Source organism: Helicoverpa zea, chromosome 21 (genome assembly GCF_022581195.2).
Source record: "Helicoverpa zea isolate HzStark_Cry1AcR chromosome 21, ilHelZeax1.1, whole genome shotgun sequence".
NCBI classification, from domain to species: Eukaryota; Metazoa; Arthropoda; class Insecta; order Lepidoptera; family Noctuidae; genus Helicoverpa; species Helicoverpa zea.
In genome coordinates this window covers 1,575,932-1,595,164 of record NC_061472.1, presented here as the reverse complement: position 1 = coordinate 1,595,164, position 19,233 = coordinate 1,575,932, and the positions used below count along the sequence as shown (strand labels likewise).

Sequence of the window (19,233 nt, the reverse complement as noted above, 5' to 3'; positions counted from 1 at the left end):
GTCTTTTATACAGATATATCATTCTTAAGCTGCCTCTGCATCTTATGTAGTAAACTCCCATGAATTATGGGTTTTCTTTAAGGAACATACATTTAAGAGTACTAGTGGGTATTTTGATTTCGCTATATTCTAGGTAAATACACAGTTATATTTGCGTTATGAACTTATGATTAAAAAATAATGGTCATAATGTCCACAACTTCTTTAATATGTAAAAAATACAACATAAATTAAATTATATTACATTGTATCGTAAAAATTTAGTATTAATTTTAATTTTTAAAATTAATGTAAATATTATGTTAATCGTAAAAATTGCTACTAAAAACAAATACAAAAAAAAAAACGAACACAGAGATAACAATAATACTTCATAAAATTACACTCGATGACAAAAAAAATGACCACCACAAATCCAACCTACCCTTTCCCATTAAACCGTAATCCCTCGTTTAAACGAATCAAAAGCATATTAAATAAGCAATAATACAAACGCGTTTTATAAATGTGGACGCACAAAGCAGTGGACATACCGAGATGTGATAATATGGTCCTTTTTTTGGTTCTTTTTTTTGGTCCTTCGGAACATCGTGACTCGCAGGCTCCCGTGCACGCGACTGGATTACATGCCTGCGAGTGTACGGGTATTTTAGTTTATAATTTTTATTGTTTTGTTAAGGTGTTTTTTTTTTGGGGTATTAAATAGTGTTATTGTTGTTTAGAGATAGGGATGGCTTTTTTTAAAATTATTTAGTTATATTTTTTTGGCATTGCACAGTAGAAGAATTTTGTTCATAACTTAGCTTTCGCCAGTGGCTTCACCCGCGTTTCCGTGCACCTTAATAAAAAGTATCCTACAAGTACTCCACCTCAATAAATCTGCTATTTAACATTGAAATATTTTTTCTAATTGGCCCAGATTTAGTGAGTTCTTGAAAACAAAAAAAAAATCTTGTAGGTATAGTATTGTTTTTGGAATATTAATTTATAAGAGCAATCAATTAATCTTAATCAATGCAACGCGTAGAAATACCTAGTCATCCAAAATCAAAATAAAATAATTTCTCTTACATATACAACCGAACTTTCCTACACCAAAACAATTGACAAACCAACTTCTCCGCCATGTATCCAAACACACCCGAGTGTGAAATCAGTATATTGATAAGCTAACGACCGAACGGACCGGGATTCCTTGCCGGCTGTATCAATTAAATGGACGGAGCAATCTCAACACTTTTAAATTTAAAGCGGACTGAAATTGGTTCACTCGCTCCCGTAACGGGTAGTTTAATTAATTAGCCTGTGATCGATGGACAATGTGTCGCGAGAATAAGTTTTTTTTGCAAAGTAGGTATAAACGAATATTGTATCATTTGAACATCTTTGGCAGTCGTAATAGGTAGTCAAAAGCTAGCCTGACAACCCGTCTCAGTAAGGGGTTCCGCTAACCGGGTTGCCTGGGTAGCAGGGTTGAGGAGGTCAGATAGGCAGTCACTCCTTGTAAAATACTGCTGCTCAGCTGTATCTGGCTAGACGGAAGATGATCCCAACATAGTTGAGAAAGGCAAATATATACGAATTTTATCACCTCGAGAAAACCTGGACTATTCGTCAAAATGTCTCTTGACAAATGGTCAATTGAATAATATTATTTTATAAATGCTTCTTTATTCTGCAGATTCTTGCAGATTACTGTAATCGGTCAATTATTTTGCAAAAATGAATGCCTTTATTAAAGCCTCTAAATAGTTTTAACAAAAATATGAAAAAGGCCATTAATTTTCGAACATCTAACCAAATATTAAAATAAATCCAAAAAAAAAAAACATCAAAAACGCCAATTTCAATATCACATTCCTCACCACTAATATTAGCCATTGACCGCCACGCGTCTACTCAGCGTGACAGCCACATATCAAATGAGCCAATCTCGCGATTAGCGCGCCCGTGACGTTTCGTTTCACACACCGCGCCCGTGACGTTTCGATTCACGCAACTGGCGACGGGACAGTTGGTCGCATAGATAATGTGCCAACGGTTTTAATTGGCCCTGTTGTTATGAATATAGATTTTGTGCTAATATAATGATTATTGGACTTTTATTGTTGTAGTGTTTAGCATAATATTGATATGGTTAGTTTGTTAAGTGTGGTTTGATAAAGGAAGTCTTAGGAACATAAATATGTAGAAGATCTTATAAAATGTTTAGACTATGGCTTTTTCAGTTTGTTATACTGGTCGAAACAACAATACATACGTCTTTCTTAAGATCATCATCCTCCGAGCCTTTTCCCGACTATGTTGGGGTCGGCTTCCAGTCAAACCGGATTCAGCTGAGTACCAGTGCTTTACAAGAAGCGACTGCCTATCTGACCTCCTCAACCCAGTTACCCAGGCAACCCGATACCCCTTTTTTAGACTGGTGTCAGACTTACTGGCTTCTGACTACCCGTAACGACTGTCAAGGATGTTCAATGACAACCGGGTCCTACAGTTTAACGTGCCATCCGAAACACAGTCATTGGTGTCTAAGATATACTTAGAAGTACATACAAACTTAGAAAAATTGCATTGGTACTTGCCTGACCTGGGATCGAACCCGCGCCCTCATACTTGAGAGGTTGGTCTTTTACCCACTAGGCCACCACGACTTTTTTTGACGTCTTTCTTAGATGATTGAAAGAAAAAAAGCTCTGAAACTTAACTACTTACTTTTAATTCAAAAGTATAAATATCTTTATTGGTATAAAGATAAAAGTCAGTGCCAAAAATAGACCTTATAATATTCTAATTACTCGATTACTGGATGAGGCTGTTATTGCGAATATAAAGTTGCATCTGCTATAAAAGTTCAGATGTTACTAAAAATACTACAGGAGCCTCTATTTTCATACTTCTCAAATTGACATGTGAGAATAAATTACATGTTGTTTCAACAAATTCTAACATAGAAGGGAAAAATAATGACTATAAAATACAATGCAAACCAAAAACAAATAGTCCCTTTGCTTCCTCTTAAAGACCATTAACCTCGTACCATAAAGTATCGATATTTAGGCCAGTATTTTTTTTTCTCCATCCCAAAAGACCAATAACGAGTACACAAGATTTAAAATATTCGAAACATTTACAAAATTGTAATTTTAAATTTAGAATAAAGGGTCTTATAACTCTTCTGGATTCCCACAGGGAGCGATGACGGCAAATGATTTAAAAGCATTCACTCCTTCATTAATACGAAATGTGGGATTGCTAGTTATCTCCCTCTTTCTTATAGAATTTTAAGGAGTTGGTATTGTCGTCTCTGTTGTGCTAGCAGTGAAATTGCTTCGTGGTATATTGAGACATCTTGCTTCGACGTGATTTATTGGTAGTCGGTAAGAAATTTTATCAATATGTTTACTTAAAGAATTAGTGGTAGCTGCGTCACGTTTGGCAATTTATGTAACTATGTTAATTCCGTATTGATATCACACTTGTTTATAGTTTTAAAAGGTTTGGGAAACATTTTTTTAGTCTACTTTATATTGTATTTGTAATTATAGGCGAGTTATTTATTTTCGGCTTTCGTTTGATGATGTTTATTGATTTAGCGTCTCATATTTTAAAGTTACTTTTTATTTTAGTGGTATTTAATAAAGAAGCATATAAAAATTACGGTAATTAAAGACTTTCCCAATGAAACTACTTTTTATAAGACGTGAAATGGCCATTTTCAGCACTGATTTGCTAATAAATTACCTAATTGCCACGTTGACAGTTTTACACTTTAATTTTGCATCGTATTATCACAATTAGGAGCATGTCTCTGGAACGTAAATAACTAATATATCATCAAATTATTGGACATAATTGGCACTACAAAATTACTAATAAATTATTTGGAACTACATAATTAGTGCAGATTATATCATCAAAGTTTTTTTGTAATAACGATACCTTTCAAAAATGCTTTCACTCTGCAATTTTAAAATGCACTTATTCCCTGGATCTGAAGCTAACTTCTAAAACCCATGCCAAAATAGAAGATTTCTTACGGTGAGTTGTATCATTTAACGTTAAAGATACAAAGGACCATAATCATTTTCAGTTGTCAAATCAAATGTACAGGTGTTTCTGGTTATAGTGAAATGGTGCAACTCTTTAAACTTGGCTACAAAACAGCTCTTTAAACCTCAAAAAATAAAGAGCACCGAAAACGGCCACCCTTCACTACTTCCTATGTGTTTTTGCTGGGAAGAAGAACTGTCAACAAAGAGTTGCCCAGAAAAACTGGGTTTAGTCAACCTAGTTGTCATCTAAATCTATCCAGACATACAGACATACATACCAGTCTATTGGCGAGACACTATTATAATAAGGAGCGTGACACGCGAGCGAGCGCGTCACGTCGCTAGAAGTGTTAAGATTCAACTGATTCTATTGTTTGTTTGTTTGCTTGTTTTGTGTTGTTATGATATTTAGGGTAGTCTAGGGTTTGGTATAATGAAGTGTTAAAAAGGTGTGAAGATTGTAATGAAAGTGTGATTGCAAATGCTTGTGCACTATAATATGTCCTGCGCAGTTGGCTAATTTCCTTATATGAGAACAGCCGCCGTAGCCGATAATCGGGTAGGAGGACATCATCAGGTGTGATGTGGCCTGTTTTATGAAGAGTTGAATTGTTACACTAGAGTTTATTTGACAAAAATAATATTAATATGATAATATTTTATAGATGCATAATACAAATAAATAAAAGGAAATTAATGCTAGGTAAGCATTACTTACTTCCAGTATATCATCACCTAATATTATAAAGAGGAAAACTTAGTTTGTTTGGTTGTAATGAATAGGCTCAAAAACTACTGGGCCGTTTTTAAAAATGCATTCACCATTCGAAAGCTACATTATCCACGAGTAACATAGGTTATATTTTATCCCGGTACGGGCAGTAGTTACCACGGGACGCGGGTGAAACCGCGGAAAAACGGCTAGTCTACAATAAATGATATAGTGGTCAAAAGCGTGCAATCAATAAAAAATTGCACCTTCTAAACTATGCAATACTATAGTCCGCGCCAAATAAACGTGCAATAAAGTTTGTTCACCTCCTTCTACTAATGTATCCCAATATTCCAAAACGATACGAAAAAAATGTATGGGCAGTGTCGGTAACACGATCAAAACAAGTGTATCGTGGTAAGAGGCGTCCTTGTCGCAAAGGATTACAAACCTTTGGTCAAAAGTATGATCAGTCAGTAAAACTTTCCGAGTAGAGTACCTACACAAGTTGAGTAGTTTATCCCAAGCGCATTCCAAATTCGAAATGACGGAAGGACATTATTACAAAATGGCGGACAGGTGATACGCCCCTGACGGCAGGGCGGTTGAATGACCTTTATTGCAAGTTTATTTGGCGCGTACTATATAAATACCTAGTCCTTTGTTCCTCACAAAACAAAAATTGGTCCTTCTATCCAACACACACCAACCCAAAAGTAAAAGGACCAGTATGTTTCACCTCAGCAATATCTCACCCACGGTATTCTCCACATGTCCAGTAATTACCAGGTCACGGTGCGCTACCCTCGCATGGGGTTCGACCACGTGCCATATTGTGAAACGGTTACAACAGATGTGTAGACTAAATTATACGTTTTTAATTGTTTTCCGTGAATTATGATGTGTTTTGTAGTTTGAGGCTTTTTTTTGTGTGTGTTGGAATGGTTTGCAACTCTCTCACATAAGTAGCTTTTGCCATCGGTTTCAATGCAGAAAAAAAGTATCTACTACTATACAAGTATACAAGTAATACAAGTACTTATAAAGTGAAATATTTTTCAAACCATTGCACTGGGTCCTAGATAAGCGCATTCAAGCACATTAAATAATAATATACGTAAAATAATGAAAATATCAAACAAACTTTTTAGCTTTGCAATATTAGTCCCTGTAGATAACATTATTTAGCACATTGCAGCATACAAGAGAATTAAAGTATGTAAAGTAGATATTTCTAGTTTTTTGACCTTAACGAGAAATCAAAGCCTTATCGAGGTGAGGTAATTACCTTTAACCAACAACCTACCTTCTTTTGGTCAGTAAAAAATATTGACGTGTATATTTTCTGTGCAGCACCAAAAATGCCTCCAATTTATTTTCATAGTATTTAACACTATGTTAAAAAATTAAGCTACAGAAACCGCACAAAATATTGTAAAGTTAAGTTCTAAAATCACGTACAAGGCCATTATGTAAGGTAAACCTTAAGTTCTGTGGTTCGACTAAGTTTATAGGAGTTTATCACGAAGGGCTTGTTATGGTCAGTGTAACCCGACCATTGTTAGTTCAAAATTAACATACGTTTTACTTTAACAAATATACGCGGGTCAATTTAGTTGTTGGTGAAAATTTTGATGTTAAGTCTTTATTTTGAGATCGATGTAGCCAATTTTGGGAATTATCGTATTATAAATGTGCTCCAATTCAGCCAATTTTAGGAATTAAATTATCGTATTACGCATGTGCTCGATATTAAGAGTAATTTAAACATTTGTCCATTAGATTGTAATTTTTAGGTTGCTTTATTTCTTACAAATATTAATTTAACTTTCAATTAAATATACTTAAAGTAAGTTATTGATAATTATGTAATTCAGTCTCTGAATATCTGCGAATCAAAGTCGCATTTCAGTTTGTACGTACCTACTTAGGTATAAAATAAGACATACGCTAGGAAAGTATTTTTGAAACCTCCAAAAGACTTGCATAATTATTTTTAACATTTATATGGCTGTTGTATCAAAATATTTACTCCCAAACAGCTGTAACATTCATACACAAACCTAAATACCTAAAATCGCAATAATAAAATCGGCATACGCAATTGCAATAACACAACGATATCTCCGTATGTTAATCAGCTGTGAACATGTCGCTTGCACCTTTCCGTAATATGAATATTCATATTGATGTTAAAAATACGCGCCATTATTATTTGCCTTTAGGCTTCATTAAGAAGTTTGAAGTTTGTTTAATATTTTGAGACAACTGTCCCTCTGTGACTGTTGGGCACGGGGTCCCGGGGTTGATGCTTGGTGAAATCGCTGTGTGATTTGGAAATTTTCGCAAAATCAGTCCAAAATGTTTGCAAATTGGCAGTGCACCATTAATGTTGGCTTCCCAATAGTAGTCGATCTTACAATTACGGGTCAGAGGTCGTCAGGTGGATTTGGTAAAACTCTGGCACTATGGTTTCTTTGGTGATTGAACCTGCAGCTCACTCGATAAGAAGAAGAATATTTTGAGGCGAGTTTTCATCATTATGATATTCATCATTGCTATTTAGTTTATGACCGTAACATTTTTAATAGAATGATATCCTTATGAGCTTATAAATTGTCCAAAAGTCTAGCCAGATGATGACATTGCTGTATTTTTCTATAGGTACTCTTTTATCTGGTATAATCTTACAAGAAACATTCTTGCCAGCCAATACCGTCTCTCGCACTATCCCAATTACCAATCATTGTTTCTTTCATTTACGTTTTCCGTTATTTTCAAATGAGGGGATAGAAAGCAAATTCTTTTACCGAGACAAATTAAACAATAATGTGCATCTAATTGTCAATTAAACATTAGCGTCCATATATCGTAAATCAATGCAAAATTATTCGCCTAATGATAACACACGACAAATTGTGCGCACGCGACTGTTTTTTCGATAAAAGACTTTTACGTTTCCGTAGTGTGTTGGAGTTTTTGCCGTTCAATTTAATATGGCAGTGGAATGATACCTGATATTAATTGTAGTGATTCCGGGATAGGCAGAGTTAGTTCTGTTAATTGGAATGTTAGGCCAATTGTCGCATATTTTTGTTGTCCCGGAAATACAGTTTTACGGTGCTATGAATAATTTTAAGCGGCGTTTTAATTGAAAATGATTTATTTCGAAACGACCAATAAAAAGCAATTATTTTATTTTCATTTTTCAAAGATAGAGCTGTTAAAATTTTGTATTGAAACATGCATTTAAACCTTTTTTCAACCATTTTTTATAAAATTGTAAGCTGACTGGTATCCAAAATATTGTTACCCATGCATGGTCTAAGTCTACCATAAGCACGGTATTCTTTTACACTATAATGAACCACCTTCAACACCCCAAAGAGTTAAAAAGTACATTGATAAATAGAATAGTTTGCTTAGTATTCCTTAATTGACAACGCCCTATATAGACATAAGTACTATTATTATCGACCCACTATCTTCCAAGCGCTAAAATACGAAATTAACGAGTTTCGCCAAACGGCAACAGCTACTGTCATCAATTTTAGTTTTCAATTTATAACAAAAACAAAAAAAGAAACCCTCGATAGTGTAATGACGATTATAGAGGGTGATAAACCACCGCGCATTCGATTAGTGACGTACCCACGGACATTATCGATAAATCGGTAAATCCATTCGATTGCCGGCCAGCGCTATCTTGATCTGTGAGCCGCAAAACAATAACTTTGCCTTTTTTTATTAAAAAGTTAAAATGTTGTGCAAAGAAAAGTAATGAAGGCCCTTGTGTGAAATAATTGCGATTGTTTTTATTATAAAGCAAGCGGCTTCATGTTGCGGTGTTTAAATAATTATGTGAGGTATTAAGATGTTGTGTACTGTGTATTTATATGAATTGTAAATGTAGGACGTGTGTTACAATTTATCAGAAAATAATTGCAAATGTGCCCTTGAGAAAATAGCTGTCCAAGTGCTGTAAATACGTTCTTGTTATTTATGTAAGTATGTATTTTTGCTGTTGAGATTTCTAAATATAATGAAATAATTACATCGTCCTTGTTTTTAATAAAGCATATTAATGCATATTATTACCTACTTCATTATTCAAATATCTTCATTATTAATAAAAAACAATTGATAAATTGCCTTCGTTATAAGCATTTAACATTCCCAAAAACATTATTTGTAAACACACAAAATCTACCAAACCAAACACAACCAGCTACCTTCCAACCAATTGAAAGTGACGTCGATAAACTATGATCTATCGACATAAATTTATCGATACTATCATATCACTAGCGTCCACATGGTGTCTCCCAGGCGCAGTAATTGGCCGGGCTGGTCATAAAATGTATCGTACCGTTGGTCGGTGACAACGCTATTGTGTTGAGAATTATTATTTATTTTATATTAGCTGTAATATGTTTTAGCTGTTGTTAGTTTTTGGTGTTATTTAGTATATTACTGTTATTATGTACCTATGATTTTAACCGCTTCCCGAGGCACTAGGTACTTCCCGAATCCGGTTGGGGATAAAAAAAATGTCTTATGCCTGCCTCTTGATCCTAAGCTATCTCTCTCCCAATTTTCAGTGAGATCGGTTCAGCTATTCTTGAGTTATTTTTTTTTCAAAGCGATTGGTAGGTAAAGAACCGAGATATGGGCGACCAAACATAAAAAATAAATAAAAGTACAATCATCCGAATTGTTAACCTTCTCCTTTTTGGGAAGTCGGTTAAAAAGTGTGTCTAACACGATTTTCTTTTATATAAAAAGAATAGAAGTAATTCTGCTTCTGTCTTTTTATCTACTCATATGGCGAAGGTTTCCAAGGTGTATTAGACGACTAGCTTCGCTCAGAAGTCAGTTTCAAGCCGACATGAAGTCCGCTCAGAATTATAACTAGGTATATAATCAACGATCTTCTAAGAATAATCAAAATTCTTCGATAATTATAGAATCATGATCAATTTATTACACGATTCTACATCATGATAAGATCTATTATCATGTCATATGCGATAGGTAACTGAAGTTCACACTAACTATCTGTTACAGTATTATTAACTGACCGATCAAATGTTAACTGTAATTAGAACAGGTTAACCTTTTGAATTTAACTGTCGTTGTTATGGTACTCAAAGTTTTGTTTGTATTGCGGTGTCTCTTATGAGTAATATTGATTCTTAATTTAAGATTTCTCAAAAGTGTTGAAGAACCAAACCTATTAATTTTAGTACTCCTTCCGAACGGTTTATTTCAATGTAGGTGCTTGAACTTTATGAAATGCACCTAAACGTCCTTTTATCTCAAAAATAAAATCAGACTCAACTTCACCTACAACAAATGTTTGTTTTTGTTAAAACAACAGCTTTTCAACCTAAACCTGAAAATTCATAATATCTAAACAGCTTTATTAAGAAAACTAACGTTAATATTGCCGATGAACTTGATTCTAAACATCATATACCCAGTAAAACAACATAATCATACCAACATTATTATTAAAACAGTAGCTACATTAATAAGGTCTATCATCCCTTAACAAACTGAACAAACCATCCCTCGGTACCCCAGCATCCCCCGTTACTGACTTGATCTGATTTGTCGCTTAAGCCACGCCCATCTCATTAGATGGCGCAAGTGGTACGTGTAGCTGTTTATACTTACTGATATTGTAAATTGATAAGTATGTGTATTATATTCGTAGCTTATTTGAATATAATGTAGTGTAGTACGGGAGTAGTAGGATGGGGTATTAGTGTGATATTTTGAAGTAAGTGAAAATGTTATTTGGAAATATATGCATTTTTATTGGTTTTAAAAATAATTCATATTGATATGATATTTGTTATTTACGTTGTGTTCGTTATTTTAACGTAAAGTAAATTTTTATTTACATAAAAAATAAATTAAAACGAATAAATATTGCCCTTGTCGCCAATGTTATTACATTTGATAAAGATAATTGAGAGTTTGGGCAAGTACCAATTTTAATATATATATTTTTTTGTACTTGCTGAATGCAATTGATTTTAGACAAACGTATTACTAATTTATTATTTCATACACGAAACTATTGAGCCTGAAATATTATGTTTTTTTTTTTAACTATTTTAATAGGTACCTACGCTATAATTATAATCAGTATACATACGTATGTAATTCGAAATTGTTATTCATTTCTATTTCTTATCAGGCCACTTAAAATAATCATAATTAAAATTTTATATAATTACAATTAAGTTCTTATCTGCATCTCTGCCACCTTTAAGTGTTAATTGCGGCGCATTCTTAATATCAACTGTTGTACTTTGTAAATATCACATAGTATTTTGTTTAGTAATTAAAAATAATAACTATATCTTTTTAATTACTTGTTATAAACACATTTGTTGAGACGCATCTGCACCTGCTTTAACTCGAATTGATAATATCTGAAGTTGAATAAAATCGTAACGGACAAACAAAATTATATATATATTTATTTTATATACGTACAGTTAATTTTATTTAGTGACTGATATTTCTTTGAGTATATATTTTTATGTCCAACGTTAATGTCTGGACTATTTGTAAAGATAGTGAAATGATACAAACTGCTACATTTAATGTTTGCCAGTTGCCTTTTTTACAGTTTGCAGTAGGCAGACTTATATGAAAGAAAAGAATGCAGTGAAATAGAACAAACGTATTGTTGTTATATAAGTACATTCCTATACTTTAATTAACGGAATTTATTTGCGAATTCGACTTCTGACCGTAAAATAAAGGTTTACTTAACTATAAAAGATCTTTCGAAAGGTATAACTAAAACACGGTATTGCGACTTTCAATTGATCGAATAGCAACTGTTAGCGCGTTTGGTCCGTCAATGGTGACCATCTATTTCATAACGAGTTCTATAATTGTCTATAGAGATATCTAAGCTGATATTTTTATTGTTATATATTAAATATTGTTTATTTTGTTCCAGTGGTCATGCACAAAGAAAAAGAAGACATCCACGGTCACCGGAGAGAACACTCACCTTATGACCACGCCATGCCTGATGGGGAAATGTTCTTACAGGTATTTATCCTAACAATGTTATTGTTAAACTGATGAGAGGTGGATGAAAATTATTTACTCAAAAGTGGCAAAATACTACGCCTCGTTTTCATAGTGCATTCTTTCTTCTTTCTGCGTGAGTGATTTTCCCACAAATTCATTTTGACATTTTAAGAGCTTAACCCAGCGTTGGGTTCTCTTACAACCTTGGTAGTAATAAAGGGGTTCGTTAAGAGTAGGCTGTTTTTTTACTGTTACCAATTTAGTTTAAATTCACCATGTTGTTAAATGTTCCTTCATAGAGTGGGCTTGGCCTAACACTAAATCCACTTTTAAATACATCCCGTTGGGAAGTGCGGAGAAAGAAAATCTAGCTCATTGACAAACAAACAGAATTACTTTCGCATTTACAATATACATAGTAAAGATTACACAAATATTGACTTCCCTATATTCTCGGAACCATTTTACTATAATCATAACATTACAGCATTAGCTATAACCTTCAGATCCAAGGTTACAAAACAACAGAACCTTGAGCAAAGCTGAAGTTTTTCAATTTTATTAACTTTCCCTATTTATGGCGGGTATGCAATATTGTTTATGAAAGAAAATTGCTTACCAATTGTGTCATTCTTTGTTTGATTTGTTTATGAAGGTAAATATTATATTTTTTTACTGATATAGGTAGAAAAGGTAAAAAACCTAGCATTCCACAATACCCATTGTGGAATGCTAGGTTTTTTTTCGTTAGGAACCTAAGTTTTCAAGGCATTCAGTAATTCTAGGAAAATGGATTTATATTTAAAAAAAAAACATTGTTTTAAATAGACCTCTGGCTATGTTAAGACTATCTTATAAATCATTGTTATACAATCAGTGTACCTACTATTTTATTTTAATGGATTCTGTAGTTTAGACGTGAAATCATGACAGACATATCGACAGAATCACTTTCGCATTTATTTATAATATTATCAAGGATTTATAACATAATATAATTTTATCATAACTGTTAATCTTTTTTATCGATACCCACGACATTATATCCGACTATTTTTACATTATAAAATTCTGCATAACTCGGTATAACAAGACCTATAGAGATGTCAGGGCTCTGTGATAAATTATGAATAGTTAGCCTGTTACAAAATAAATCAATAGGAAGTATCGATGCAATAAATAATCAGTACTATGTGCTTATTTTATGTTCTCTAGTTAGTCTTTGTGGGTTTCCATTGTTAGACGGTACGAGAAATGACTGCATTTTTTTGTCGTCGTAATAAATATGTCAGGACTAGACAGAAGTTTCGTTATCATGTAGTAAAATGCATATTAATTACCTTTTTGGACTGACATTATATGTCAGTTTTATAAACTATACTGCATAAATTATTAATACTGTCAGCAATTGTTTAAGCCAATATATTGGAGCCCAAATCGAATGCTATTGAAGTAAAATTGGAAAAATACCTATTAAGTATTTGATTAACAATTTAATAACTATGAACTGACCTTTATTTTTAATTAATCATTAAGTTTTCATTTCGAAACTGGGGATAACAATAAATATCATGCAAAAAAAAATCGAATAATACAGCCCACTTGATCCGTTATTTTGAATTATCGTACGTCAATGCGAACGCTCCCACATTTCTCCGTAGAACTTGGCTCGTAACTCAGCAATGTGTCTGGCTGAGGAAATAGCTACGAAACCGAGGGAAAAACTTGGCGAAGTCTTTATTGTCGACGGAATAATTTCGGTCCCCACGTCGCGGCTGATTTTACTTCGGAAAAAGTTTTTGCTTTTGTATTTTTTTTTTTCTTTGTTAGTTTGAAATTCGTGCATCGGTTTGGGGATTATTTTTTGTATTTGATGGAGTTTGGAATTTTTCAGATACTATTTGGAAAAAATAACTATGTGACTTTGATAATGTAAAGGAAAGCCCTTCCTAAGCTTTGGTACTCTAAATTATAATCACAGCCATTTTAGTAGTACTTAAAAGCTTGATTGGCTACTAAATGATTGATTAATGATGAAAGAAACCTAAGTTAAGCCTACAAAATGTAGCCTAATTCTAGAATACTTTAGCTCAGTAGAAGTTTGCTGTATTTTTAAACATAGGCGACTGCGTACTTAACTACGTACTTCTTAGTGTTTGTTTTAACATGCTACTTTATGTGACATTATATTGGCTTATTATTTTTTGTTATATAATTGATTCTTTTGTGTTAATTTCCAGGCACTCAACGGTTTCCTGATGATCCTGACGTGTGAAGGCGAGGTGTTCTTCGCTACACACAGCATCGAAAGTTACTTAGGCTTCCATCAGGTAAGATCCGTAATCCGTAATCGTAATCGTCGTAATCGTAGATCCGTATTATACATTCATCTCTCGTAAATAAAAACGTATCGTACGTATCATAGGCAATAATAACCGCTCTACACTTTGAACATGTTCCGAATTACCTAGGATAAAGCTTCATAAAGGGAAAATTTGCAAGTATTATAGGACATTCTTGTTATAGTATTATTCGAAAGGTAAAAATCTAGGCAGCAACGTTGTACACATTGACGTTTACGTCCTATTTATACGTCTAATTATAACAAACTCTTGTGACTCTTTATAAATTCTAAATGAACTTTTGTTCCTAATTCCATAATTATGCTCAAAAGCCTACAAACAAAACAGCCGACGCCAATACACGACATTTTCTGCCCACAAATTCACTTTAATTAATTACATTATTTCCACATAAAAATTACCCTATTTTCCTTATGAAAGGCCGCATTAACCTTATTAATCACTTAGCGAACATAAGATAAGGCTTGGACCAAAATTTAATTATTCATAAAATATAAAAATGTGCTATAAAAATATTAATTAGAAGTACGATAAGTGAACTTAGTACGGCCCTAGCGTTATCAGAGGCCTTCTTATCGGACTTTCAACGAATGGCTTTGTAATCTCAGGGGTATTTACATATTTTCACGTTTTAGTCCTTTTGGGCCCTTATTTAGTTCCTCCTCTTTAGAGGGTGGAAGGGGGAGACCTTAAAAAATGGTCCTGATAAGAGAAAATGTGGTTAGTTTTATCAGCTTAGGATAAAAATATGAAATTCTCCATAATAGGTAGAAAGAAAAAAGAAATGTTAAGCAGAATCTTAGTATAATATGCTTTCTGTGGCTATCTTTTAGCACATTTATGTATCTGGCTAAAAGTCCTAGGTTCTGCAATGTATTTATAGGTTATCGAAATATAATTCTAGCATCTATCAATCTAAGCTTGAAGTGGGTTGATTGGGGCATATATAGTGCTAAAACTTAATGATGATCGGCTTATTGACTACAAACATAATGTGGTTACATAAAGATATTCACATTAAAATACCGCAACTCACAAAATATTCCAAAAGTTGTTGCTTCCCATTGGGGGTTTTCCTTAAGCAATAACTCACCGTACGTCCTCACACAAAAATAAATCATTTCCATATACCAATATCTTCAACGCAACAAAATTAACATATTTAGGGAAACCAAAAAGATTGTCCTGAACGAAAAAACTGCGACGCATATTAAAATTGCTCGTTAACAAATGCCCTCCGCATTACGGCTAATAAAGTCCCCGATGAAATATTGCTTTTAGAATGTAAAAACCCCGCTTTTCGACCCCCTTTCGACCCCCGCTATAAAACTTACAGTTGGCAGTGATCGTATGCGTATAAATTTTACGTCCAAAACCCCCCTTTTCTCCTCTTTGTTTTGTTTATGCTCAAAGCGAGCGAGTAATTCGGTTACCTGAGTTACTTTAGTGACCAAAGATTATTGAGTAGAGTGGAGTGATTGGGTTTGAGTAAGAGCCTAATGTATTACCAAAGTTGCGTCTACTTAGGAACTTCGTGATACTATACGAATATTGTTTTGTCATTTGATAGAGCACTTAGTATGTTATGATAAATATTGATGATTTAAAGTCATGAAGGATACAATTGAGAAAAGAGGAGATGTTACCAGATTTCTGCACATAAGTCAAAATATAGATGAAACCTAATACATATTAAACAAATAGATTAAACATGACTAAAATCCCCAAACCCAAAATTCCCATCTAATCATCTAAAAAATCTTACATCAATTCTGTTTATACCTACTCCCCTGTCTATCCAATTACTCTACGCCAGTGCGTAGGGTGGGACTCGATTAAACAAATCGATTTATAAATCATTAAATCGGTCCGGGTACTTGCCACTTCCTGACTGGCGCGTGCCGAACCACACCGAGCTTAAATGAGGGTAGTAAAGATTTCCAGAGTAAATAACATTGGGGACATTAAAGCCGATTATTAGCATACGATTTTAAGTAAAAATGGAGAGAAAGGTCGGAGAATTGAAGTTGGTACAGGGTTTGGTGTTAATTAAGAAGTTAATAACGGTGAACTTGAGAAGTATGCTTTGTTATATTTCTGTTTACTCTTTTGTATTTTCGTAAGATACCGTTTATGTGGTACCTACACTTAATAGAACATACAATACTATTTCTAGATAGAGAAGATAAGCAGCTGAAGTTATTATTTACATACATGGACAACCCAATTTGATATCTTAATCTACATTAACTTTAAGCTAATGATACAAATAAACAGTACTGATGTTATTTCTTAGTTAAACTGAAACTTTTAAAAAGTAATTAAGTAGGAACATGAAATGTAGAATCAAAACAAATGCAACTCAATACCACAAAGACACTAAACCAGAAAAAAATGAATCTACAATTCCAAACCAAAACAAAACCGAAACTATAATAATTCTAAATACAAATGCATCTGAACCGAGGGGTGAATGAATAGCAACATTAACTTCAATCTGCGCCAGGTGGGTGCTGGCAGTATCGATCGCTAATGGCTGAGCTTCGTGGTAAATGGCCCCAACTGATACTGAGATCATTTTTATTTGAAACTTTTCATTTGTGCTGTTTTTTGGTTCTTTTATAGCGTTTTGGGCTAAGGGTTCAGCTTTAATGTTTTATTCTTAGCAGATCAAACTAATGATAGATTTAAGGTTGGAGAAGCATTCGTTTCCAAGATTCACTAAACTACTATTGTTATCATGTTCATAAAAAACTTTATTGTTTAGTATATGAGTCATAAAAAGCATGACGTTCGGATTATTAAAAAGTTGTATTTTTATAGCTTATAAAACAATCGTGATTTAATCAAAATGTCCCACCAAAAAACAGTAGGACCCTAACTTGAGTCACAGTTAATCAAAACTTTCTATCTCCCCCATTAAAAGCGGAGACAAATTATGGCTATATTTTCCAAAACTGATATAAAAAGTGATACGATCCATCAATACAATGGTACGCCGAAAAAATGCCAAAACAAAGGAATATCAACAAAACACGGATTCGTACCTTAGCAACCCCCCACCCCAATGAGAACAAAACCAATTACCCAACAAATCATCTTTTGACGTTTAATGCCAACGCAATATGTTGTTACTCATACCAGCCCCATACATATTTTACAAATTCATTTATATGTTTAGAGGGGCCGAAGTTCGTGCCTTGGGTAACCCCATTGATTATCAATTAGTTTTGTACTGGTATCATATGCTATTGTATTATCTACACTGTTTACACGGTCCTATTGTTGTGTGATGCGTGGCAAAATGAATAAGAAAGAGATGCAGAGAATTTTATAACATATATGTATATGGTTAAGGTAGTCATTAGCTTGTCGAAGGTCCGGAATTAACACGTCCATCTTCGTTACAGATGATTCTTTAATGATTGAGCTTTAAATCGATTCCTAGGGCTCGCTGTGGTTCATTGATTTACGATTTGATTGTGACTTGCTCTTTTTTCTATTGTAAAGCTTGTGTTTTTGAACTAATTATCTTGTTATCTTTTGGTTTATTGAATCTTATTAGTGTTCCACTAATAGAAGCTATTAACTAATTGAGAGGTTTTTTTCTGTGTTTTGGTTAATTGTTATTGCATTGTATTTAAATTTAATTTTTATCGCAACATTGTTGCTGAAACAATGATTTGAAGTTTTGATTCTATTAATAAAAAAATACTAGAAAAACTAGTTTTAATGGCTGTAAACTTTTCTGAGTATATTTTTATAAATCTATTACAATGATTTACCTTCTTTTTCAGTCGGACATAGTCCACCAGTCAGTTTACGAGCTCGTCCACTCAGAAGACCGGGAGGAGTTGCAGCGTCAGATCCTGTGGAACTCCTTCTTACCTCCAGAAGTCAGCAACCTGACGCTGCAAGATGTTCTGCGGCCAGACAGGGCCCATCTCTTAGAAAGGAGCTTCACTGTCAGATTTAGATGTTTACTTGACAATACTTCTGGGTTCTTGGTAAGTTGAATTCTTCAATATTACTAATTATAATTTTAGCTAGTGGGTGTTAAGAGGTAGCTTGAATCCGAAAATTCTGATACGCTGATTAACATAAGGGCTGTGAATGGAGTCAAATACTACATAAGCTGGAAAACGACTGCGGTATCAAGGGTAATGCACTTAAAATGCTACAGTCTTACCTAACAAATAGATACCAAAAAGTTGGGATAGATAACCTTGAAAGTAGTGCCTTAGCGATCACAAAGGGAGTTCCGCAAGGGTCCATACTTGGACCTCTGTTGTTCTTGATCTATATAAATAGCATATCAGACTTGAATCTACATGGCCATCTTACACTATACGCGGACGATACGTGCTTATTTTATTTCGGTGCCAATATTCACGATATTATAAGACAGGCTCAAGAAGATCTAAACGTCCTATTTGAATGGTTTCAATATAATTTGCTCACAATAAACATTTCTAAAACCTGTTACGTAATTTTCAAAGCAAAAAATAAAGTTGTCCCCGTACATGATGCACTAACCATTAATGACATCCAAATAGAACAAAAATCTTGTGAAAAATATCTTGGGCTTAGAATGGACTGTCAATTAACATGGCACAGTCAGATTGATCATATTAAAAATAAACTATCTTCTCTTATAGGCTCACTCTATAATATTACCCATTGTATACCCAAAAATATACGTTATACAATTTATAATTCTCTTGTAAAATCACATCTCTTATATCTTATCGAAATCTGGGGAAGTGCCGGCAAAACGAAATTACAGGAATTGCAAAGAATACAAAATAGGATCATAAAGGTACTCTTTCGTTATCCCTACTTAACACCGACTCGAACCATTTTTAAAGAAACCAAATTGATGAATATTAAACAGCTTTATATATATAACACTTGCGTTCTGATTAGGAAAATAATAGATAAAGCCATTCATACTGAGATATCGTTTGTCAAAAAATCACAAATATCTAAACGCAGCCTCCGTCGACCTAGCCTACTTGTCTTACCAAGAATACGAACTAAT

At 33.6% G+C, this 19,233-nt stretch overlaps 1 protein-coding gene across 3 annotated transcripts in view; it reads left to right on the top strand.

Moving 5' to 3' along the window:
- Positions 1 to 19,233, top strand: part of LOC124640864 (aryl hydrocarbon receptor) — a 134,595-nt gene that overhangs the window by 109,014 nt on the left and 6,348 nt on the right. For all 3 annotated transcript variants that reach the window (XR_006985605.1, XM_047178803.1, XM_047178802.1), the window contains 3 exons: positions 11,753 to 11,847; positions 14,070 to 14,159; positions 17,990 to 18,199. Coding sequence is in view for 2 of the 3 variants with exons in the window: in XM_047178803.1 (XP_047034759.1) it covers positions 11,758 to 11,847; positions 14,070 to 14,159; positions 17,990 to 18,199 (390 nt within the window). In the remaining variant the exon portion in view is untranslated. The remainder of the gene's footprint in view (positions 1 to 11,752; positions 11,848 to 14,069; positions 14,160 to 17,989; positions 18,200 to 19,233) is intronic.